Raw genomic sequence first — 16,886 nt, forward strand, 5'->3', positions numbered from 1 at the left:
TTCCATAAAAACTCTCTCTTGATTTTTAAGATTCTAGCACTTCAAGTCAGTCAAATCATGGAAGAATACCACGTGTGTTTTACCCAGGCACTCTGCAGCATCTGGGGCATAACACCAGAAATGCCAGGGTAAAAGCAGCATGGCTTTGACACCTTGGTTGGACAAAAGTGGTCTGCATTGACACACAGCTTAAATTCAAGGGGCTCTTCCTGTGAGCACATTTAGCTCAGCTCCCTTGGGTCACTCCCATGTGGATAGCCACAGCCTGTCAGGGCAGTGAATAGCTGTAGCTCTCCTCTGTTTCTAGTTTCTGCAGCTATTTCATACAACAAGCTGAAAACAATTGTTTTCCCCACGACACATCTGGAAGAATATTACACACACAAATACACAATGTTCCTGCTGCACACGCCACTCCCCACACATGCACCAACATAACTCATCTTATTTGTGTATCCACCAAACACTACCACGTTTCAGATCTTGCTTATTTATCCAACAGTTTTATTCTGGTTCCCAAACCACCACACGATTCTAAATTTGTACTTACCCTTACTCTAAAAATAAACACGAAACCTTGTTTCCTCTACTTTTTAGAAAAAAAAGCACACGTTGGACTAAAACAGGCCCTCTTCTGGGATAACTGGTATGATTTTCAAGATTATAGACTTACTAGTGGAATGCAGCTACCGCAGCACGGCTTGTGCATTTGCACAGATTTGTATTTGAAAGCTGATGAACAAAAGCCACATGCTGAAAAACTCTGTTTTGCTTGGCCCTCTCTCAGCCGTGCCTCACCATCCTCGTTTTCCCCCCCACGCTTGTTTTTGACAATCCCAGGGGGAGGCTGGGACACAAACCCACCGTACTCCGGCTGCTCCTTGGACTGGAATGCCCGGTGACTGGGGGCATGGCTGTCCCACCCACCCAGGGGGTTTAGGAAGTTGCTGTCCTCGGTGGTGCTGTCGTATTTGTAGTCCTGGTCCCCGCTGCTCATGCGAGCCAGCGTGGAGGATCTCTGCCACCAGCTCCTCCAGTCGGGCGATGGGGCTGGCCAGCCGGGCTTGCTGCTCTCCTTCTGCAGCTCCTTGTCTGGCTCCGGGTCAGGGCTGTCCACCACCTCAATGGTGACCTGGGGGAGGCAGAACAGACCAGCCCGACTGTCAGCGCCTCCTCCTCGCCAGGGGAACACTTTCCACACAGCAAAGACAAGGTGTGGTGGTTGTGAGGGTCCCCCGGACAAGGGAAGAGATGAATCTGACTCTATGTTCCCAGAGGTTTGATTTATTATTTTATGATATGATATAATATGATATGATATGATATTATAAGAATACTATACTAAAACTCTACTAAAGAAATAGGGAAAGGACGCAGACGGAAGGCTTAGCGAGAATGAATCACAAAAACGCGTCACTCCTCAGAGCCTTGACACAGCTGGCTGGGATTGGCCATTAAGGTAAAACAATTCACATGAAACCAATCAAACATGCACCTGTTGGCAAATAATATCTAAGCCACATTCCAAAGTGGCAGAACAGGGAGAAGCTGAGGCTTCTCAGCTTCCCAGGAGAAAATCCTGGGCGAAGAGGAATGTTCAGAAAACATCACAGTGACAGACAAGGTGGTGCCTGGCAAAGGGGCTGTGCAACACCATGGGTCTGGCATGTTGGAAACCACGTGTGGATTACTGAGCCCAGAGGCATGCAGAGGCTGAGTGATTCCTTCTGCTACCTCTGCTGAATCAGACCTCGGAACCAAGGCTAGGAAAAATCCTGCACAAAATAATAACCCACTGTGTGCCTAAAACCCTTGCAGCAGAACTCCCTGCCTGATGGGGAAAATGTGTTCAGAGCCCAACACATATGACCAGGAAAAAGAAAACCAAACCAAGGACTTGGGCTGACTCAAAATAAGCAAGGCCACGTGTGTGAAGGTCAAGATGCAGAGCCCAGGTACTGCTGGGTTTGCATCTGTCTTGCCCCTCTGGCAGCAGCCCAGCCATCAGTGCTGCATGAAACCACACTTTGGGAGCTCCTCTGACCATTTCTGAGTAAGCCACTGGCTGCAAAGCCCTTTAAAGCAGCTCCTTTTGTCATGCTGGAGGAGGATAATGACCTGTTATGGTCGACCTGTTTATGGTTTCTAACAGAAGCCCAGAACCAAAATTCAGAGTTTGCTGCCCAGTTCCCTCACAGACATCACAAATGTCAGTATCATTCTGCATGGGGGCAACCTTTGATTATTGCTTTCTGTGCTAACAGTGTGTAATTGTAAAGCTCCTGGATAAATACTGTGTGTGCATATAGGTGGCTATTTGGTAGAAGCAGAGACTAGCCATCAGAAACCTTGGCTCTGTGAGTCATGCAAGTATGGCCTGGCCACAGACAGATCATGAAATAATCTGATGTTTCATGCTAACGTGATTACACTGGACTGGCTGAACAACCAGAAGTGACTGTCACATATATCTATAATGTTTAATAGGCACAGAGGCATTCTCAGCCTTTCATGATGGTACACAATGAAAATCAGGTTGTATAAACCATAAATAATGCACTGTTATGCTAAAAGTAATTTACACAGCTCTGGGGACGTGCATTGTACATAAAAGATTAGTTTTATACAATTGTTATTACTACAATCACAAGACACACACAAGGGAAAAAAAAAAAGAAAAGGTCACAGCTACCTGTGATCCACAACTGTGACACAGGAAGCAAAGCAGAACTGTCACATCTTCAGAGCTGCAAACACAAACAATGCCCACACATCCTTCCTTTGGAGACAGGAGATTTGGAACCTTTGCATTTTACCATAGACCAGACCATTGAATAAAAAAAAAAGACTTGCAGGCTACTATGAAGCTCCACTGGGAAAAGAGCAAGAGCAAGGGAAAGTGCAGCTGTCAGCCTAATGGCCTCTTTACACAAAGGGTATTTCACTCCCAGCCTAAATATGGAATTGGAATGGTTACTTCATTAAACCTCAGTTTCTGCAGACCAAGAATTAAAACGGATTTCATAAGCTTGAAAACATCAGAGTCAGTTTGGGGATTCAAAATTGTTACCTCCATCCAAGCAAAACAGAGTTTTCACAATAAATGAAAGGAAATCGCCTCACTGAGCAGCAAACCCTGCCAGTGGTGGGGCTTTAGCACTCCCCACCTGGAAATCAGAACAATTCTAGTACTTGGGCAGCAAGTATTTTTTAGACCACACTCACTCTCTGAGCAATGACTCAGCAGCAAAGTGGAAAAAACAAACCCTCTGATTTAAAACAATGAAAATTGCTCCGTGTGCTTTGATAATCTGTAGCTGTATGAAAGCCAATCAGCGTGAACTGGCATTATTTCAGCCAAGGACAATTTGAAGAACCATAAGAACTCGATTTTAAATAATGATTGATGATGCCAAGTCAGCTTAAGGAGCAGAGGGTTTGCAGGGACAGAGGAACATCTGCTGAGCTTGGTGCTGGAAAGGCAGGGGGAACACACACACCTCCAGTGCCACCAGACCCCACCAGTGCTGCCACAGACTGACTTCCAAGACTGGAATATCTGTGCAATCAGCCACCTCAGTCTGCTTTTACCTCTGAGGAAGCTTCTTAGAAAGGCCTCTAAAATGAGTTTTCCAACACACAGCCAGTTTAAAAACCAAAAACAGCAGAAGCAAAATCCGGCGTGGTAGTCTGGCACATCCCTATGTTCCCCTCTCCACTGCTTCAAGCTTTGATTCCCAAGGTGTTTATTGTGGAATAAAAATCATACAGTGAAAACAATTCTGTAAAGAATCCTGGGATTGCCTGAACTGCCACTCTTGGAAATCAGAAGCCAGCTTCAATCGACTCTGGTGTTTTCAGGGACTTGGCTTAATGGACCTTCCAGAGGCATAATCCCAATAATCCCCCTCCACTCTATGACCCAGAAGTCAGGGCAGAACTGTGAGAAGAGATTGCTGTTTCAGGTGAGCAACTGCTCACTTATCCCAGTCTAAAATTTTGAAAAATGAGCTTTCACTGAGTTCTTCCCAGCCCTTACAGACAGTCTGACAGTGCTGGCCCATGACTGCACGTACACATGTGCTTGTGCACATACATGGCACTGAAATATGTAACTTGTGGGATCAGTTCCTATATTGGGGACTGTTTATAAAAAGGAATAAAGGAATCAGGGATTAGAGAATAAAGATCAAGAACTAGAGTAATACAAACCAGGCATTTAGAGAAGCTCTGGAAAAGCTTTCATACTGTGTAAATATTCCAACAAAAACATGTTCTCTTAAAAACTAAAAAACAGATCTGGTTTAGCAGTTCTATCTTGGAGCCCATTTTAGAGGCTGATTTCTTCTTCCAGCGATTATCAAAACTGTAAAGATTTTTCTCAAGTCTCCCAAAATGTCTGTGGTAACACAGTTCTTGTACAAATCCACAATCATCCCCAGAAGTATTCAAACCTAAAATAAAGCCACTTCTTTTCTGGTTGTATGAGCTAGGAATAAGGACATTCATCTGAAAACTGTTAAAAACAATTGGCGTGGGCACATTAAAACAACAGATTTGCAGGCAATTTCTAATGAAACAAGTGTATCATGCACAGATGTCTCCAGACACCAACATCCAATTTTCTCCTGGCCAAAAATATACAGAAGATAAATATTATCCCAGCCTGCTAGAGCGCACAAAAAGTTCTGTGCTCTTTGTCCTGTTTACTGAGACAATGTTTCTGAACACACTTCACTGGGGTAAACATTGCCCTAAGTGACCAGAAGATTATGTTTCAGGAAGAACTATGTTTGTGATGTTGTGCAAGCAGCAGATCCTACAATATTTCTACCCTATTTTTTTTTTCCTTGCAATTGATGCAAATTTTCAGTAGAGAACTTGCCATTCTGGGTTTGATAGACATGTGCAAGTCAGCAACGAGGTAAGTAAAACAGGAGGACAGAAACAAGTTCAGTATGAGATTGAAGTGGTACATCTGGCTTTACAACGCATAATTTTAATTAAAATGCCATCAGCAGTGACAGCAATTTACTTCTGGTTGTGTCACGTCACTTAGAACAGTTTTCTGGACTGGAAAAGGGCAGGTCCCTCAAGCTTTGTTGGGAGCAGGGAAGACAACGTGACTGAGACCTGAGGCTTCTATTTAATGTTGTCAATCCAACCTGCAACCTCTGATGAGCCCCAATGAACCCCAGAAATAAAAATGGGACTGGTAGGGATGGTCAGGCACTGCTGAGTCTCCCGTGACAGCAGCACCAAGAGGGGGCTGCTCTCCAATGCACTGAAACCAGCAGCTTCAAGGGACAAATGTGATAGCTAACAGGTACATCTGATGAAACGTGTGGAAAGTGACATTCTGATGCAGGTGGAGGTGAGGGAAATGGCCACGGGTGAGCCTGGAGAGGAGTGAAGCCCTGCAGATCTTTTTTCCCAGCAGATCCCACAGCAGCCCTGTTTCTCTGCAGCTGTGTGTGTGCCCAGAGTGGGTGGCTTTGTGTGGATGTGTTTCCAAGAGAAGGCAGTAACCCAGCAGGCATCAAAGAGAGAAAACAGGTAACAAGCAGATAACACAGCAGCACTGGAGTGGTGTGGCTGGTGGACATGGCCACAGGCCTGGTGACAAATGACAAGGACCAAGCAGGCATGAACTACTTCTGCTTTAAAACCACTCCTGTCAACTCACATGGTTATCAACATGGTTGTAAACAGGAACCCGACCTGTTTCTGTGCACTTTTCAGCCAGAACACAAAGTTTAACACATCCATTCAAAGTTTAACCCTCATCAGAAAGTTTAGCACATCCATTACAACTGGAGCTCTGCTGGTCATGAAGCTTGACCAAGACCTAAGTTCAGGGGGGAACATCAATGTCAACAAAATGCCCTTATTGCCCAAAGAGGCTGTGAACTCCCTGTCCCTGCAGGTGTGACAAGGCTGGGCAGGCTCTGAATAACCTGATCTGGTGGAAGGAGGTGTCCCCTTGGCTGCTCTGTCAAACAAGTGCAAACCTAGACAGCAGGGATTTTCCACTTGTGAAAGGAACTAAAAAAAGAAGTGAGATAAGTTTTTGTAATCACCTTCTCATCTAGAAGTCTTCCAGGCATTGACAGAACCATTAAAACGACAAAAAAGAAACCAAAATGCCCCAAACCAAGCAGCCAGTCTGTGCTCACTGTGGTTACTCTCAACAACCAGTGTGGAAGCACAGCTGAAGCACAAAATGCCACTTTTAAATGGTGGGAGATTTTACAAGGCTGGAACACCACAGGAAGGCCAGTAAGGGTTGTCCTGGTCATGCATGCAGAGTCACATTCATTGGGATTGCTGCAGCTCTGACTGCTGCTTCTGAGGGTTTTCTAGAGACAGCCTGCTGTACTTACAGTGTCATCTATTAAATATGGCAGTGACCTGAATTCCTCTGATGGTGTTCTGACACTCACTTTCAGCTCATCACTAAAAGAGCACACACCAGGGCATGATTCAGCAAGCACCATCTCAGAGGAACCAGAGAAGAAAAGGCCCTAAAGAGAACTCACTGGACTATTTTTTCCACCTGCTTTTTGGGAAGAATTTTATGCCTCCTCCTTAGATTTTTAATTCCCACGTATAATTTCCATTAAAAATGTTATTTTTGGTTTTTGCAGTAGAAGGAAAATGAGGTTTTGAGCCTTTGAGAAGAAAATGTGGCCATTGTGCTATCTTAAAACAGGGGCTGTTTTCTCCTATCCAGCCTCTCAGTCCTAGGAGGACTCTTTAAATCAACACTGCCAGAATTGTAACTTACAGATCTGGGAGCCATTGTGCAAAAGGAAAAATAAGCATCAATTTTGTTTTCCTCTGCCAAATAGCTGATGAGAAATTTGCAAGTCAACAAGTGTCTCTATTCCTGTTCAGGTCAGTATAGTACTGTTTAACAAGCAAAAATTCCCTATAATCCTGTTTTTTTCGTAAAAGAGTAGGCCAACTTTTACAACCTTTAGGCAAAAAAACAAACTTTCTCTGACTCTGTAAAGAATTAATGGGAGTTTTATGTCCATGAGGCTTGACCAGCTGTAAGACTGTCAAACAAGAACTTAAAGAAGCTTTGTGTAATCACTATTTACTCACCTAAATAAGCAGAGTAAATTCAGAGTAAATAAAATGCAGGACCTGGGGAGCCTCTTTCAGAAAGGGCTCATCCATGTGCACAAGAGCTCTGGGATCAATGTTGCCCCTTTCCAGTTTACAGGACCACTCTTCCCGGGTCTCAGAGTCCAGCAGAACTGCTGACAGACTTGCTGACATATTTCCAGGATTGGGTGGTGGAAAAAGAGGCCATAGCAGCAGCAGTTACCATGAAAACAAGACAGGGAACTGCTTCCATCTCTTTTATCCCTCTGTCTAAACTTTGCATGCTGTCACCACTCAGGAAAGGTTTTTGTTTCCTCCTGTCCTCCCCTGCAGTTTACCTGCTGTTCAAATAGTGATGTTGCAGGATTTGCCTCCTGCCAGGGTCTGGGCTCCCTACAGCTCCCAATCTTCCCTTCTGCCTTGGGTGTGACTGGGGTGGGTGTGTTCTACTGCCCTCTGGCAGAGCTGGGCAGTTCTGTTCATTTTCTTTATCTCTCCCACAGTTTTCTTTATCTCTCCCACAGCCCATCCTCCCTCTGAGAAATATCTGCTGTCCATGGGCAGTGAGTGTCCCTGCAGGGCTGATAAAATTCCATCATCCCACTGGGAGATGCTCCGCCCAGGGGGAGGAGCCGAGCATTCCTACTTGGATACAACCTGAGATTTGGAACACCACAGGCAACCTTTTTCCACTGCATTCCCAGAGGAGCAGATTTCTTCTCTGCTGGTTTCCCAGAGGAATACCAGGCCCATCTACACCACCTCTAGACCTCCAGAGGAAAACTCCCCCCTTGTCCAGGATCCCTGCTCCAACAGAACGACAGCTGGCACTGCAGGAGGGCTGAGCCACCATGGAATGGGACTGCTGCTACCACGCTGACCCACAGGGGGTCAGGTTGTGTTCTGAAAACCACTCTGTCAGTGGTTTTATTTGTACTATTGCACTTGTATTCTAATTTTCCTAGTAAACATTGTTATTCCTGTTCCTATATCTTTGCCTGAGAGCCCCTTAATTTCCAAATGAATTTCCAATTCAGAGGAAAGGGATTTACATTTTCCATTTCAAGGGAGGCTCCTGCCTTCCTTAGCAGACTCTGGTCTTTTCAAACCAAGATACTTTCCTAAACCTTTCTGGAAGGGCTCTCCTAGCACGAGAGATGTGTTCCATCCCCAAATGTTGAACATGTTTACTCCCTTGGCCTGTCAAGTACTAGACCTGCCCTTGTCCCCAAATCTGTGAGATTTCTTAATGGCCCAGCTCATCTGTGGTCAATGCAAGGGAGGAATCCATGGAGGCAGCTTTTTCTCACCCAGTCATGGGTAAGAATCATGCACTGGTTTGGGCTGGAAGGGCTCTTAAGCATCATCTCATTCCACTCCCCTGCCATGGGCAGGGACACCTTTCCCTATCCCAGGTTGCTCAGAGCCCCATCCAGCCTGGCCTTGAACACTTCCAGAGATGGGGCAGCCACAGCTTCTCTGGGCAACCACCCCAAGAGTAAAGAATTTCTTCCTAAAACTACTTGCTAAACCGACTAAACTTACCCTCTGCCTGTTTGAAGCTGTTCTCTTCTGTCCTATCGCTCCATGCCCTTGCAAAAAGTCCCTCTCCAGCCTTCTTGGAGCCCCTTCAGCACTGGAAGGTGCTCCAAGGTCTCCCCTGAACCTTCCTTTCTCCAGGCTGAACATCCCCAGCCCTCTTGAGCATGTTGGCCTCTCACCAGCAGATCCATTACAACTTTACATACATACATTCTTAGACATATCAAAAGGATGGTAATTTTGTGGGCTGGTGGACTATAAGAAGCCAGGAATTAATTTAACCAGAAAACCAGATCTATTAGTGCATTGTTTTTATAAGCACATCTTAGGCAGAACAACATTTGAATTTATTGTTTTGGTTAAAAAAGACTGCTTATTAATGCCAATTTTGCTTTAAGGCTCTGAATTAAAAACAAATCACTCATTTTTTCCTCTTTCCGATCCTTGAAGTTTCAAGATGCGAGTGGCTCGTAAGAGGCCGTTCCAAACCCAAGAACTGTTTGAGGAATAACATATAACAAAGTTTTTTGCAGACAACTTTTTTTATACTACAAGCAGCTGCTACAGAAGTTAACTCTAAGGCTCGCTTCCATAGAAAGGAGCGGCATTTTGAGCTGAAACTGAAATATTTGTTCTCTGTTAGCCTTTGGGGATGGCTGCATTTTATAATAGAGTACAAAATGCCAATCTGTCCACGAACAAATTTTACTAACAGTAAATTGAAGGCAGAAATTAAAGCACCCATTTATTTTCAGTGAAGGCAATATGCTCCAAAATGGCAATCACAAAGACGGGTTTGGTTTCACAAACAAGTCTACACTGATCTCCACGCTTCTGCAATCAGCACCAGTCAGGAAGAAATTCAGAAAAAATTTGCAGTATGTGCATTAACTTGGAGAGAAAAAGTATGTCTTATATATATTTGATATATAATACTATATTACATTCTATTGTACTATATACATTCTCTGTTGGTGGAGATGGATTGTTCATCATGGAAGCCAGGCTGAAAGTCGGCTTGGCTCAGTAAAATAACTTTGCCTAAGTTATAAAATAGTCAGATGTTAACTTGTACCTGGATGTTGGGATTCTGCCCATTGATATCTGCTTTTGACAGGTCAGGGAAGTTTGGGAGGTCCAGGAGGAAAGACCTGGGTCCGTCTCTCTGCAAGGCCGTGTGCCCGCTCTCCTGCCGGAACTGCTCCTTGGGAAAGGGGCGGTGGGCAGCCTGCAGACTGGGGTACTCTCGCCGCTCCTCGGGGTTCAGGGTGAAGCTGTCTTCAGGAGAATGGTCCTCTGCAGCCAGTGTGCTCTGGGGAAGAAAAGCAAGGACCAAAATTGACAACTGAGAGCGTGCAGTCCTGTTGGTGCCCCCGTCCCTCCAGCTGCAGCCTTCCAGCACCCAGACCCACGGCTCACTGCTGAAAGACAGATCTGTAACCAGCTGACACAAGATAAAGCTGAGTCAGGCTCGGGAACTTAGTTCTTCCAGGCTCCTGAACCATTCCAGCCCTGTGGTGAGCACCTACACACGGACACAAGCATCAGACTTCAAACAAACCTAGAAACATGAGGCTCTGAAGCAGTCCCTGGGAAATCAAATCACACCACATTAAACATGTCCCTAAAAATGCTGAAAGGCATCCATCTTAAATCATCCGAGTTTGCTTTGTTCCAAGGCGAAGCAAAAACACTGACTGCTGAGGCCATGTTGAAATTTATGGTATTAAAAGATCCCACCGCTGAGCTGGCAACCTCCCCTTCTCTCCCCTCAGCCTGCAACAACTTCCATCTTGTCTCTGTGTTCCTCACCCAATTCTTCTGGTCTTGAACATCTGAACCTTCCTTCCTCTGGGATCTCATTTTCGTGTTTGCCTAATGGTGGGATTGGATTTCACCACGCCGCGGGTCAGCGGTTAATGCTTTTGTTATTGTTGAGCGTACTTCTGGGTTTTGTAGTACATGGCAGCAGGCTGCCTCTGAACCAGTAGCACTGCTGCCACTGCCTTTGACCTCACCAAGCAGGGGCACATTCAGTATCAAAACACTGGCTCCCTGGGTTAGCACTGGCCTGGGGGACTTGGGGGAAAAAACAGCAGAGAAGTCCAATCTTCTTATGGCTAAAAAAAAGAAAGAAAAAAGCGTGGGGTAGATTCCGCACAGGTTTTGGGTTTGACTCAGCTGAAAAGTTTTAGCTTGAGGTCTCAGTATGACTGCCTGGGGAGTTTTTATTTTCAGTTCATAAAGAGACAGCAAGCATGGAGAGGGTAAATGTTAAAGACCTATCTTTTAAAACAAGCACAATTAAAGTGGAATGGCCACATGTGGTTCTGGCTCTACTGGAGCGTGTTTTTGCCAGCATTTCTGGTTAAACGCAATCTCCATCCAGCTCCCCTGGTTCAAATTAAGCCACAGCATACCTTTAGCTAAGCTCTCAGATAGATAACAGCTCCAATGCTTTTTCTTTTATTTTGTGTTTATTTGCTTAGAAGGTTCCAAATTGACCTTTAAAGGGATGTTACAATACAACCTGTGCACGTCACAGAAAAATATTCACTGAGTTAAACCAAGCTTGAAGAATTAATCTCGGACTAAGTGAAATTGTCTAGAGTAAAAATGAAGGTAGTTTTCTTCTACCCTCCTCACTGCACCCTATTTGTAAAGACCAAAAGCAATTTGGCAGAATTAATATCGTTGTTGTATTCTCATTCCCAGAATAGTTACACTCTGAAAGTGCCAAAAGGGTGATTTTATACATTTATCTACAGCACAGATCCAAATTCGGAGTGCTAAAAATGTGTGTGCTCCTGACAGTCTGCTTTGCTGGGAGGCTGAAGCAGGCTCTTCTCTTTGCTGGAGACCAGGAAGGACTTTGAGATGCCTTTGGTGGCCCACCCCTTACTCAATACAAAGTGGAAAGCAGATCACACGGCAGGAGGCTCTGGGAAATGAAACTGACGGCCACTTAGCTAACTTTAGGTTCCTTACTCATATGCTACTGCTTTAACTTAACACTTTTCAGATAGAATTTAACATGCTTGGTGCATGAGGATTAAATGGCTTTTCAGTTACGTCTGACTGACAACAGGGTGTAATAGTGCTGTGATTAAATTACTTCAGCTAGGAGGAACAGAAAAAATGTGGTACTTGACTATTTTTACTGGGGTATCATGCCCATAATCTTACCTTTATTAAAAATAAAGTAAGATTTTATTAAAAACTAATAAAATTCTCACATACGATTCCATCCTTTCCCTATCTGTCTGCTCCTTCAGGAGCATCCTGCTTCTCCACGTTAACATACCATGCAGCTAGAGCTGGCCAGGGCCTTTGGAGACCCAGATTTAAGTCTCTGACAAGACTTGGTGTGTGATCCTGACAGGTCACGGTCTGCTGGTGCCTCGGTGGGGATAAGAGCACTTCCCCTCCTCACTGTGATGTTTGTGGGGAGCTCAGCAACTACAATAAGAAGGGCTATATAAAAAGTTTTTAATGGTGTCGAGCAGATGGAATATCACATGGAGCTGGTTAGGAAATTGTCATGGTGAGGCAATGACATCAGGCTGATCGGGCCCACTACCAAGCTGCTTGGGGCAGGGGCTGTCATTAATTACAGAGTGAGCTGTTCCACGCTGGGAAGGAAAAGGGAAGGGGGACAAGGTAACTGCTCCATCCCAAAGGCTGCTGCAGGCAGGGGAGGATGGGCCACCCTGCTTGCCCAGGGGGGACACAACCCAGAGACCCCAGTGACACATTGGGGGCACATTCCTGAGTGCCAGAGTGGGAGATGGAGCCTGACTCCAAGAGCAGGGCAGGAATGGCACGGGTTAAACATCGCTCTGCCCAGAGGCAGGGCTGTCTCTCACAGTCCCTTCTGCACTGGGAAAGGGCTTCAGGAGCTCCTGGGGCTCTGTGCTGTCCTGCAAGTGGGAATGCTCAGTGCGTGTGATCATTCCAGCGATCTGCTCGTGGTACGGCCAGGGAATGGACATTTGTTTCCAGTTAATAAAGGGAAGAGGACGTCCATTTTTTCAGGAAGATACTTCTTTTACTAGGAAGATATGTCTAATCTGACCTGAAGTATTATTAGAAGTGTGCAGTTCTGGTAAAAAGATTAAAGAGGCTGCCAAAAATAAAAGTGAGGAGCTTGAACTGCATGTGAAGGGAAGACTGTGCTCACCCTGTGCTAGTGCATTAGCTCTGCAAAGGCTCTTCCAAGACCCATCCAGCAGGGAAAAGTTTGTCCTTATTGCAATGCCAGCATCCTTTCTGAAGAAAATAGGGCTTGTGTTCCAAAGCCAATAGATGAAATTTGATTTTTTTTTTTTTTTCGAGGGGGATATCCTTCTTTCCTTACTTTTACGTTACTTCCCATGTTTATATTTCACACTGTTTATTTTTAGGTGCACACAATTTCATTACTGATGTTTTTGGGAAAGCAGCGATGTTTGCCTTCCTTTAAAAGCTCTGTCACTTCATTCAGAACTACTGACTCAGTTTCTTTGAAGTTATGACATTTCTGGTTTCTTACTCAAATGATGCATCTGCTCTAAATATTTTAAGATAAAACACTTTTCCCCTCTTCATTTAAAAGGATTATTCACAATGTTTAGACTTTCCATGAAGATGATTTTAAGAGGTCACTCATACTGGCTGTAAGCTACAGCTCTGCAAGCCCCATGAGATCAGATAATTATAGAAGCTCCTAACACAAAAAACAGCTTAGGATTTTTGAGTGTTCCAAGTGTGGACAGTGTATAAAGGCCATTTTCATGGGGTGTGTGACAAAGCAATGAAATAAACACTTGAGAGAGGATCTGACACATTTTTTGCCTTACAGAATAACGCACCTTGCAGCACCCATCTCTGAAAAATGGAGGGCAATAGGTCAGTGTGCCTGTGTCCCTCTATAAACCACAAAGGAAGAGCAATTCACAGGATAATTTCCAGTGATCCAGGTGGGACTTACACTGTGGCAGGGTTTAAGGCCCCAAGGGACAGCCCTGATATTGCAGATGAACTGTCCAATAATCAGATTGGCATTTTAACACCCTCCTTGGCCTTCCCATCCTGTTTCTCCCTCTGCCACAACAGACATGAGGAGCAGGGAAATGTACTGTTTCTCTTCCCCACAGAGAAGCTAAACAGAAATGGGAACTTGTAAAAATACCAAAGGAGGGGAAAAGGGAATTTCTCTGCAATTCTGGCAAGTAAGGAGTCCATCTCCCTCCTCTCTTCCTTATTTTAATACCATTTCCAGTTCTGGAAAAACAACCAAGACAGAGAGTAAGTGAGGAATGACTGTAAATATAGAAAATATTCTGAAGCAGTTGCTCTTTCTCTGCCCTTCATGTTTATTACTTTCCTTCTTTCATTCCCCACTTGCCAAAGCAAGGGCACATTTTCAAGCACTGCTAATTATGGAGTTGAGAGGATTTTGGAAAACTGATACAACTTATATTCTAATAGCTCCCAGGCAGCAAGGGAATCCATTCCTAAATCCCTGCTGCAGCTACATTGCTTTCTTATTTCTTGTATACTCCTTTGAAATATCCTGTAAAATGACCTTGACAAGAGGTCTTGAATTGAAAACCGAGGGTCTGTCACTGCACTTTCATGATGCACCTGTACAGCATCTTCAGTCACCAGCAAGAAAGAACTTTTATTTACTAGGAAACTCCACAGATGCTGTGCTGCTATCAGAGACAAAACGAGGCATGAGGCCTGAGGCTTTCCCAGAGAACCATTATAGCCATCAGGACTGGTTTCATTTCCCACCTGCCCAAACAGATTGTTTCCATTTTGAAGGCTGTTGTGGTTTTTCAGGTTAGTGCTAAACGATCACTTTAAAATTAACCGGTCTTGGGAGGCTGAGTAACCCCCCAGGATCCTACCTGAGACTCTTACAGGCACAGATCCAAGAGGTGTAACCAACTTGGGAGATCCAATTCCTGGAGTTTATTTGTGTTTTTCATCTATCAGGACCTATCAGGCACGTTAAAGGAGCAGGCAGTGAGGGTAACAGCTGAGAAACATTATCAGAGACACACAGAGGAAGATTTCTTTTATGATTAATGCCACATACAGTCCAGGCAGTCAGACAGGAAGTCAGAGCAGAGGGGTGTTACATCAACCACTCTGCTACTAAGACATTTTAATTTTTCCTTAAAATAAGCTTGCCCCTCACTCACATATAGCAGTAAAGTGAAAAACCTTATTTATCTTTAGAGAAGTGCACAAATGAATTGTTCCAATAATAAAGAGTGCATCTGAATGGTTCTGGCAGACAAGGTTTTTAACTCTGGGCTTAAGGAGAAAACCAACCATGTTCTACTCAGATCTTTTTGCTGCATGTTGTTGGATGCACACTTCACATCACAGCTATTTTTTTATGCTCTGTTGTTTGCTTGTATTTCATGTTTTCATTCAGCTGGAAAATACAAACAATATGGTTCGGCTTGGAGGTGAAGAACTGCCAGTTTGTATAAACACTTTGATAATAGAAACTTGGTGGTGATTACAGCTCAGTGTCTGCTGGAAAAAAAACCAGAGGCCCTTCAGCAAATTTTCTAGAGTAGTACAACCCTGGTGCTTTGTTCTTCAGCATATCTGCTCAGCCATCCAGGGGACAGCCAAGCACCCAGAACTGAATTGTGTAGGGCTCTGACAGATGCTCAGTGCCAAATTTTGCTTCTAGTTAACATGTATTTGCAGTTGCCTAAGCTGCTGATAAACATTTAGTTATTCTTCATGACTCTAAAGATCTTCCCTGTGATCACTGCCTGCCTGAGCTCTCCACACAGGCTAAATCAATGTTTAGTGGCTGAACAGGCAAAGGTACAGCTGAAGAGTAGCCCAAGTATTCTACACCAATGACCTGTGGTGCCAAAATGCAAATTCTTTAAAAGTCCAAATTCTTTTTAGGCCTTATTAAAGACTTGCATAAAATCAGTAGTAAAATAAAGCTTTAAAATAGAATTTACTTATACCGTTGCTAAATTCAATTAAACTAGCTTAATCTCACCCATCAAATCTGCCTCATAATTAACACATTAGGTTCCAACAGAATGGGAAAAGCTGCAATCAAAACTGCAAAGGAAATTCAGAATATTAATATTTTTTGTACACAACCCTTTTTTCAGGCTTTGCAGGTCACAGCAGCACATAAAACATCAGTGTAAATGAAAGAGAACAAACATACATCTTAAGTTATTTTCCTGGGTTTTAAACTATGTCCTTTTGCAAGTTTATTCTACTAAATCACTATGGCTAGGATTTCACTAGGTGAACCAGCTTTAATAAGTGAAGTTTTTATCTCTCCCTAGCTAAAAGAGTAACCTTACTTGAAGCCTTTTCAATTTCCACAGTTGCCTTCAGCTGTTGGTTTCCAAGAAACAGCTATCCCCAGCCTGTGTGTCTCCCTCTCATATGCCACTGAATATCCACCCTGTGCTTTCAAAAGTGTCTGTGACTCTGGCTGTGTTAACTGGCAGATGTTTTTAGAGACTAGAAAGTGTTTAGTCCCCGCGGACTAAAAGTTACATGATGACTTCATCACATAAGCAAAAGCTAATAACGGGAAAGCAAGAAAGCAGACAAGTGTTATATTCCAAAAACATGATGTTTCCTGTGCTTCTGGCAGAGCTACTTCTGTGCCTGAAAAAAGGCAAATCACTTTAGTCTTGGTGCTCAAAACACACACACACACCATCAAATGGCTGCGAGATAATTTATGTGCCTCTCCCTTAGCTGCCTTCCCCACTAATGCTCGCTTTCCCTCGGATGGAAGTGAGAGGGTGGAGGCAGAGGAAAGGCAGTGTTTGCTCCCCTTCAATATCTGTGCACCAGCCATGTGCCTCACAGCACTCTCTGGAAGGGGTTACTGCACCCAGGAGTTTACAGCCAAACAGCAGCAGAAATCTGAGCAGCCACCTCAGGACCAGGCACCTCAGCTCCTGCAGGGAAAGGCTCTTCCAAGTGCTCAGCTTCACCCTCTGTTTAGGAAACTCTGGAGACTGACACAGGAGCAACTGCAAGTAGTTAGCATACATGGCATCTGCACACAGAGGCAACACTTGCTGAGGTTTCATATCAAGCCATCAGCAGTGGACATCTATGGAAACCCAGGGCACTGGGAATATTTCTCTGTCTGCTCTGGGGTGCCCTGACTTTGACCCTCATTCATGGAGAAAGTTTCCTAGACTCCAGAACAGACCAGAATGCACTAAGGT

General features: G+C 44.3%; 1 protein-coding gene across 2 annotated transcripts in view; it reads right to left on the minus strand.

Moving 5' to 3' along the window:
* The window catches only part of ISM1 (isthmin 1), a gene marked incomplete at its 5' end in the record, with an annotated part of 37,030 nt that overhangs the window by 7,591 nt on the left and 12,553 nt on the right, over nt 1-16,886 (minus strand). Inside the window, 2 exons of one of the 2 annotated variants that reach the window (XM_084202303.1) lie at nt 865-1,132; nt 9,731-9,967. In XM_084202303.1, coding sequence (XP_084058429.1) covers nt 865-1,132; nt 9,731-9,967 — 505 coding nt within the window. The remainder of the gene's footprint in view (nt 1-864; nt 1,133-9,730; nt 9,968-16,886) is intronic. The other variant, XM_084202302.1, reaches the window with a different exon arrangement.

This window comes from Fringilla coelebs (assembly GCF_963513975.1).
Source record: "Fringilla coelebs genome assembly, chromosome: 3".
Taxonomy (NCBI): Eukaryota; Metazoa; Chordata; class Aves; order Passeriformes; family Fringillidae; genus Fringilla; species Fringilla coelebs.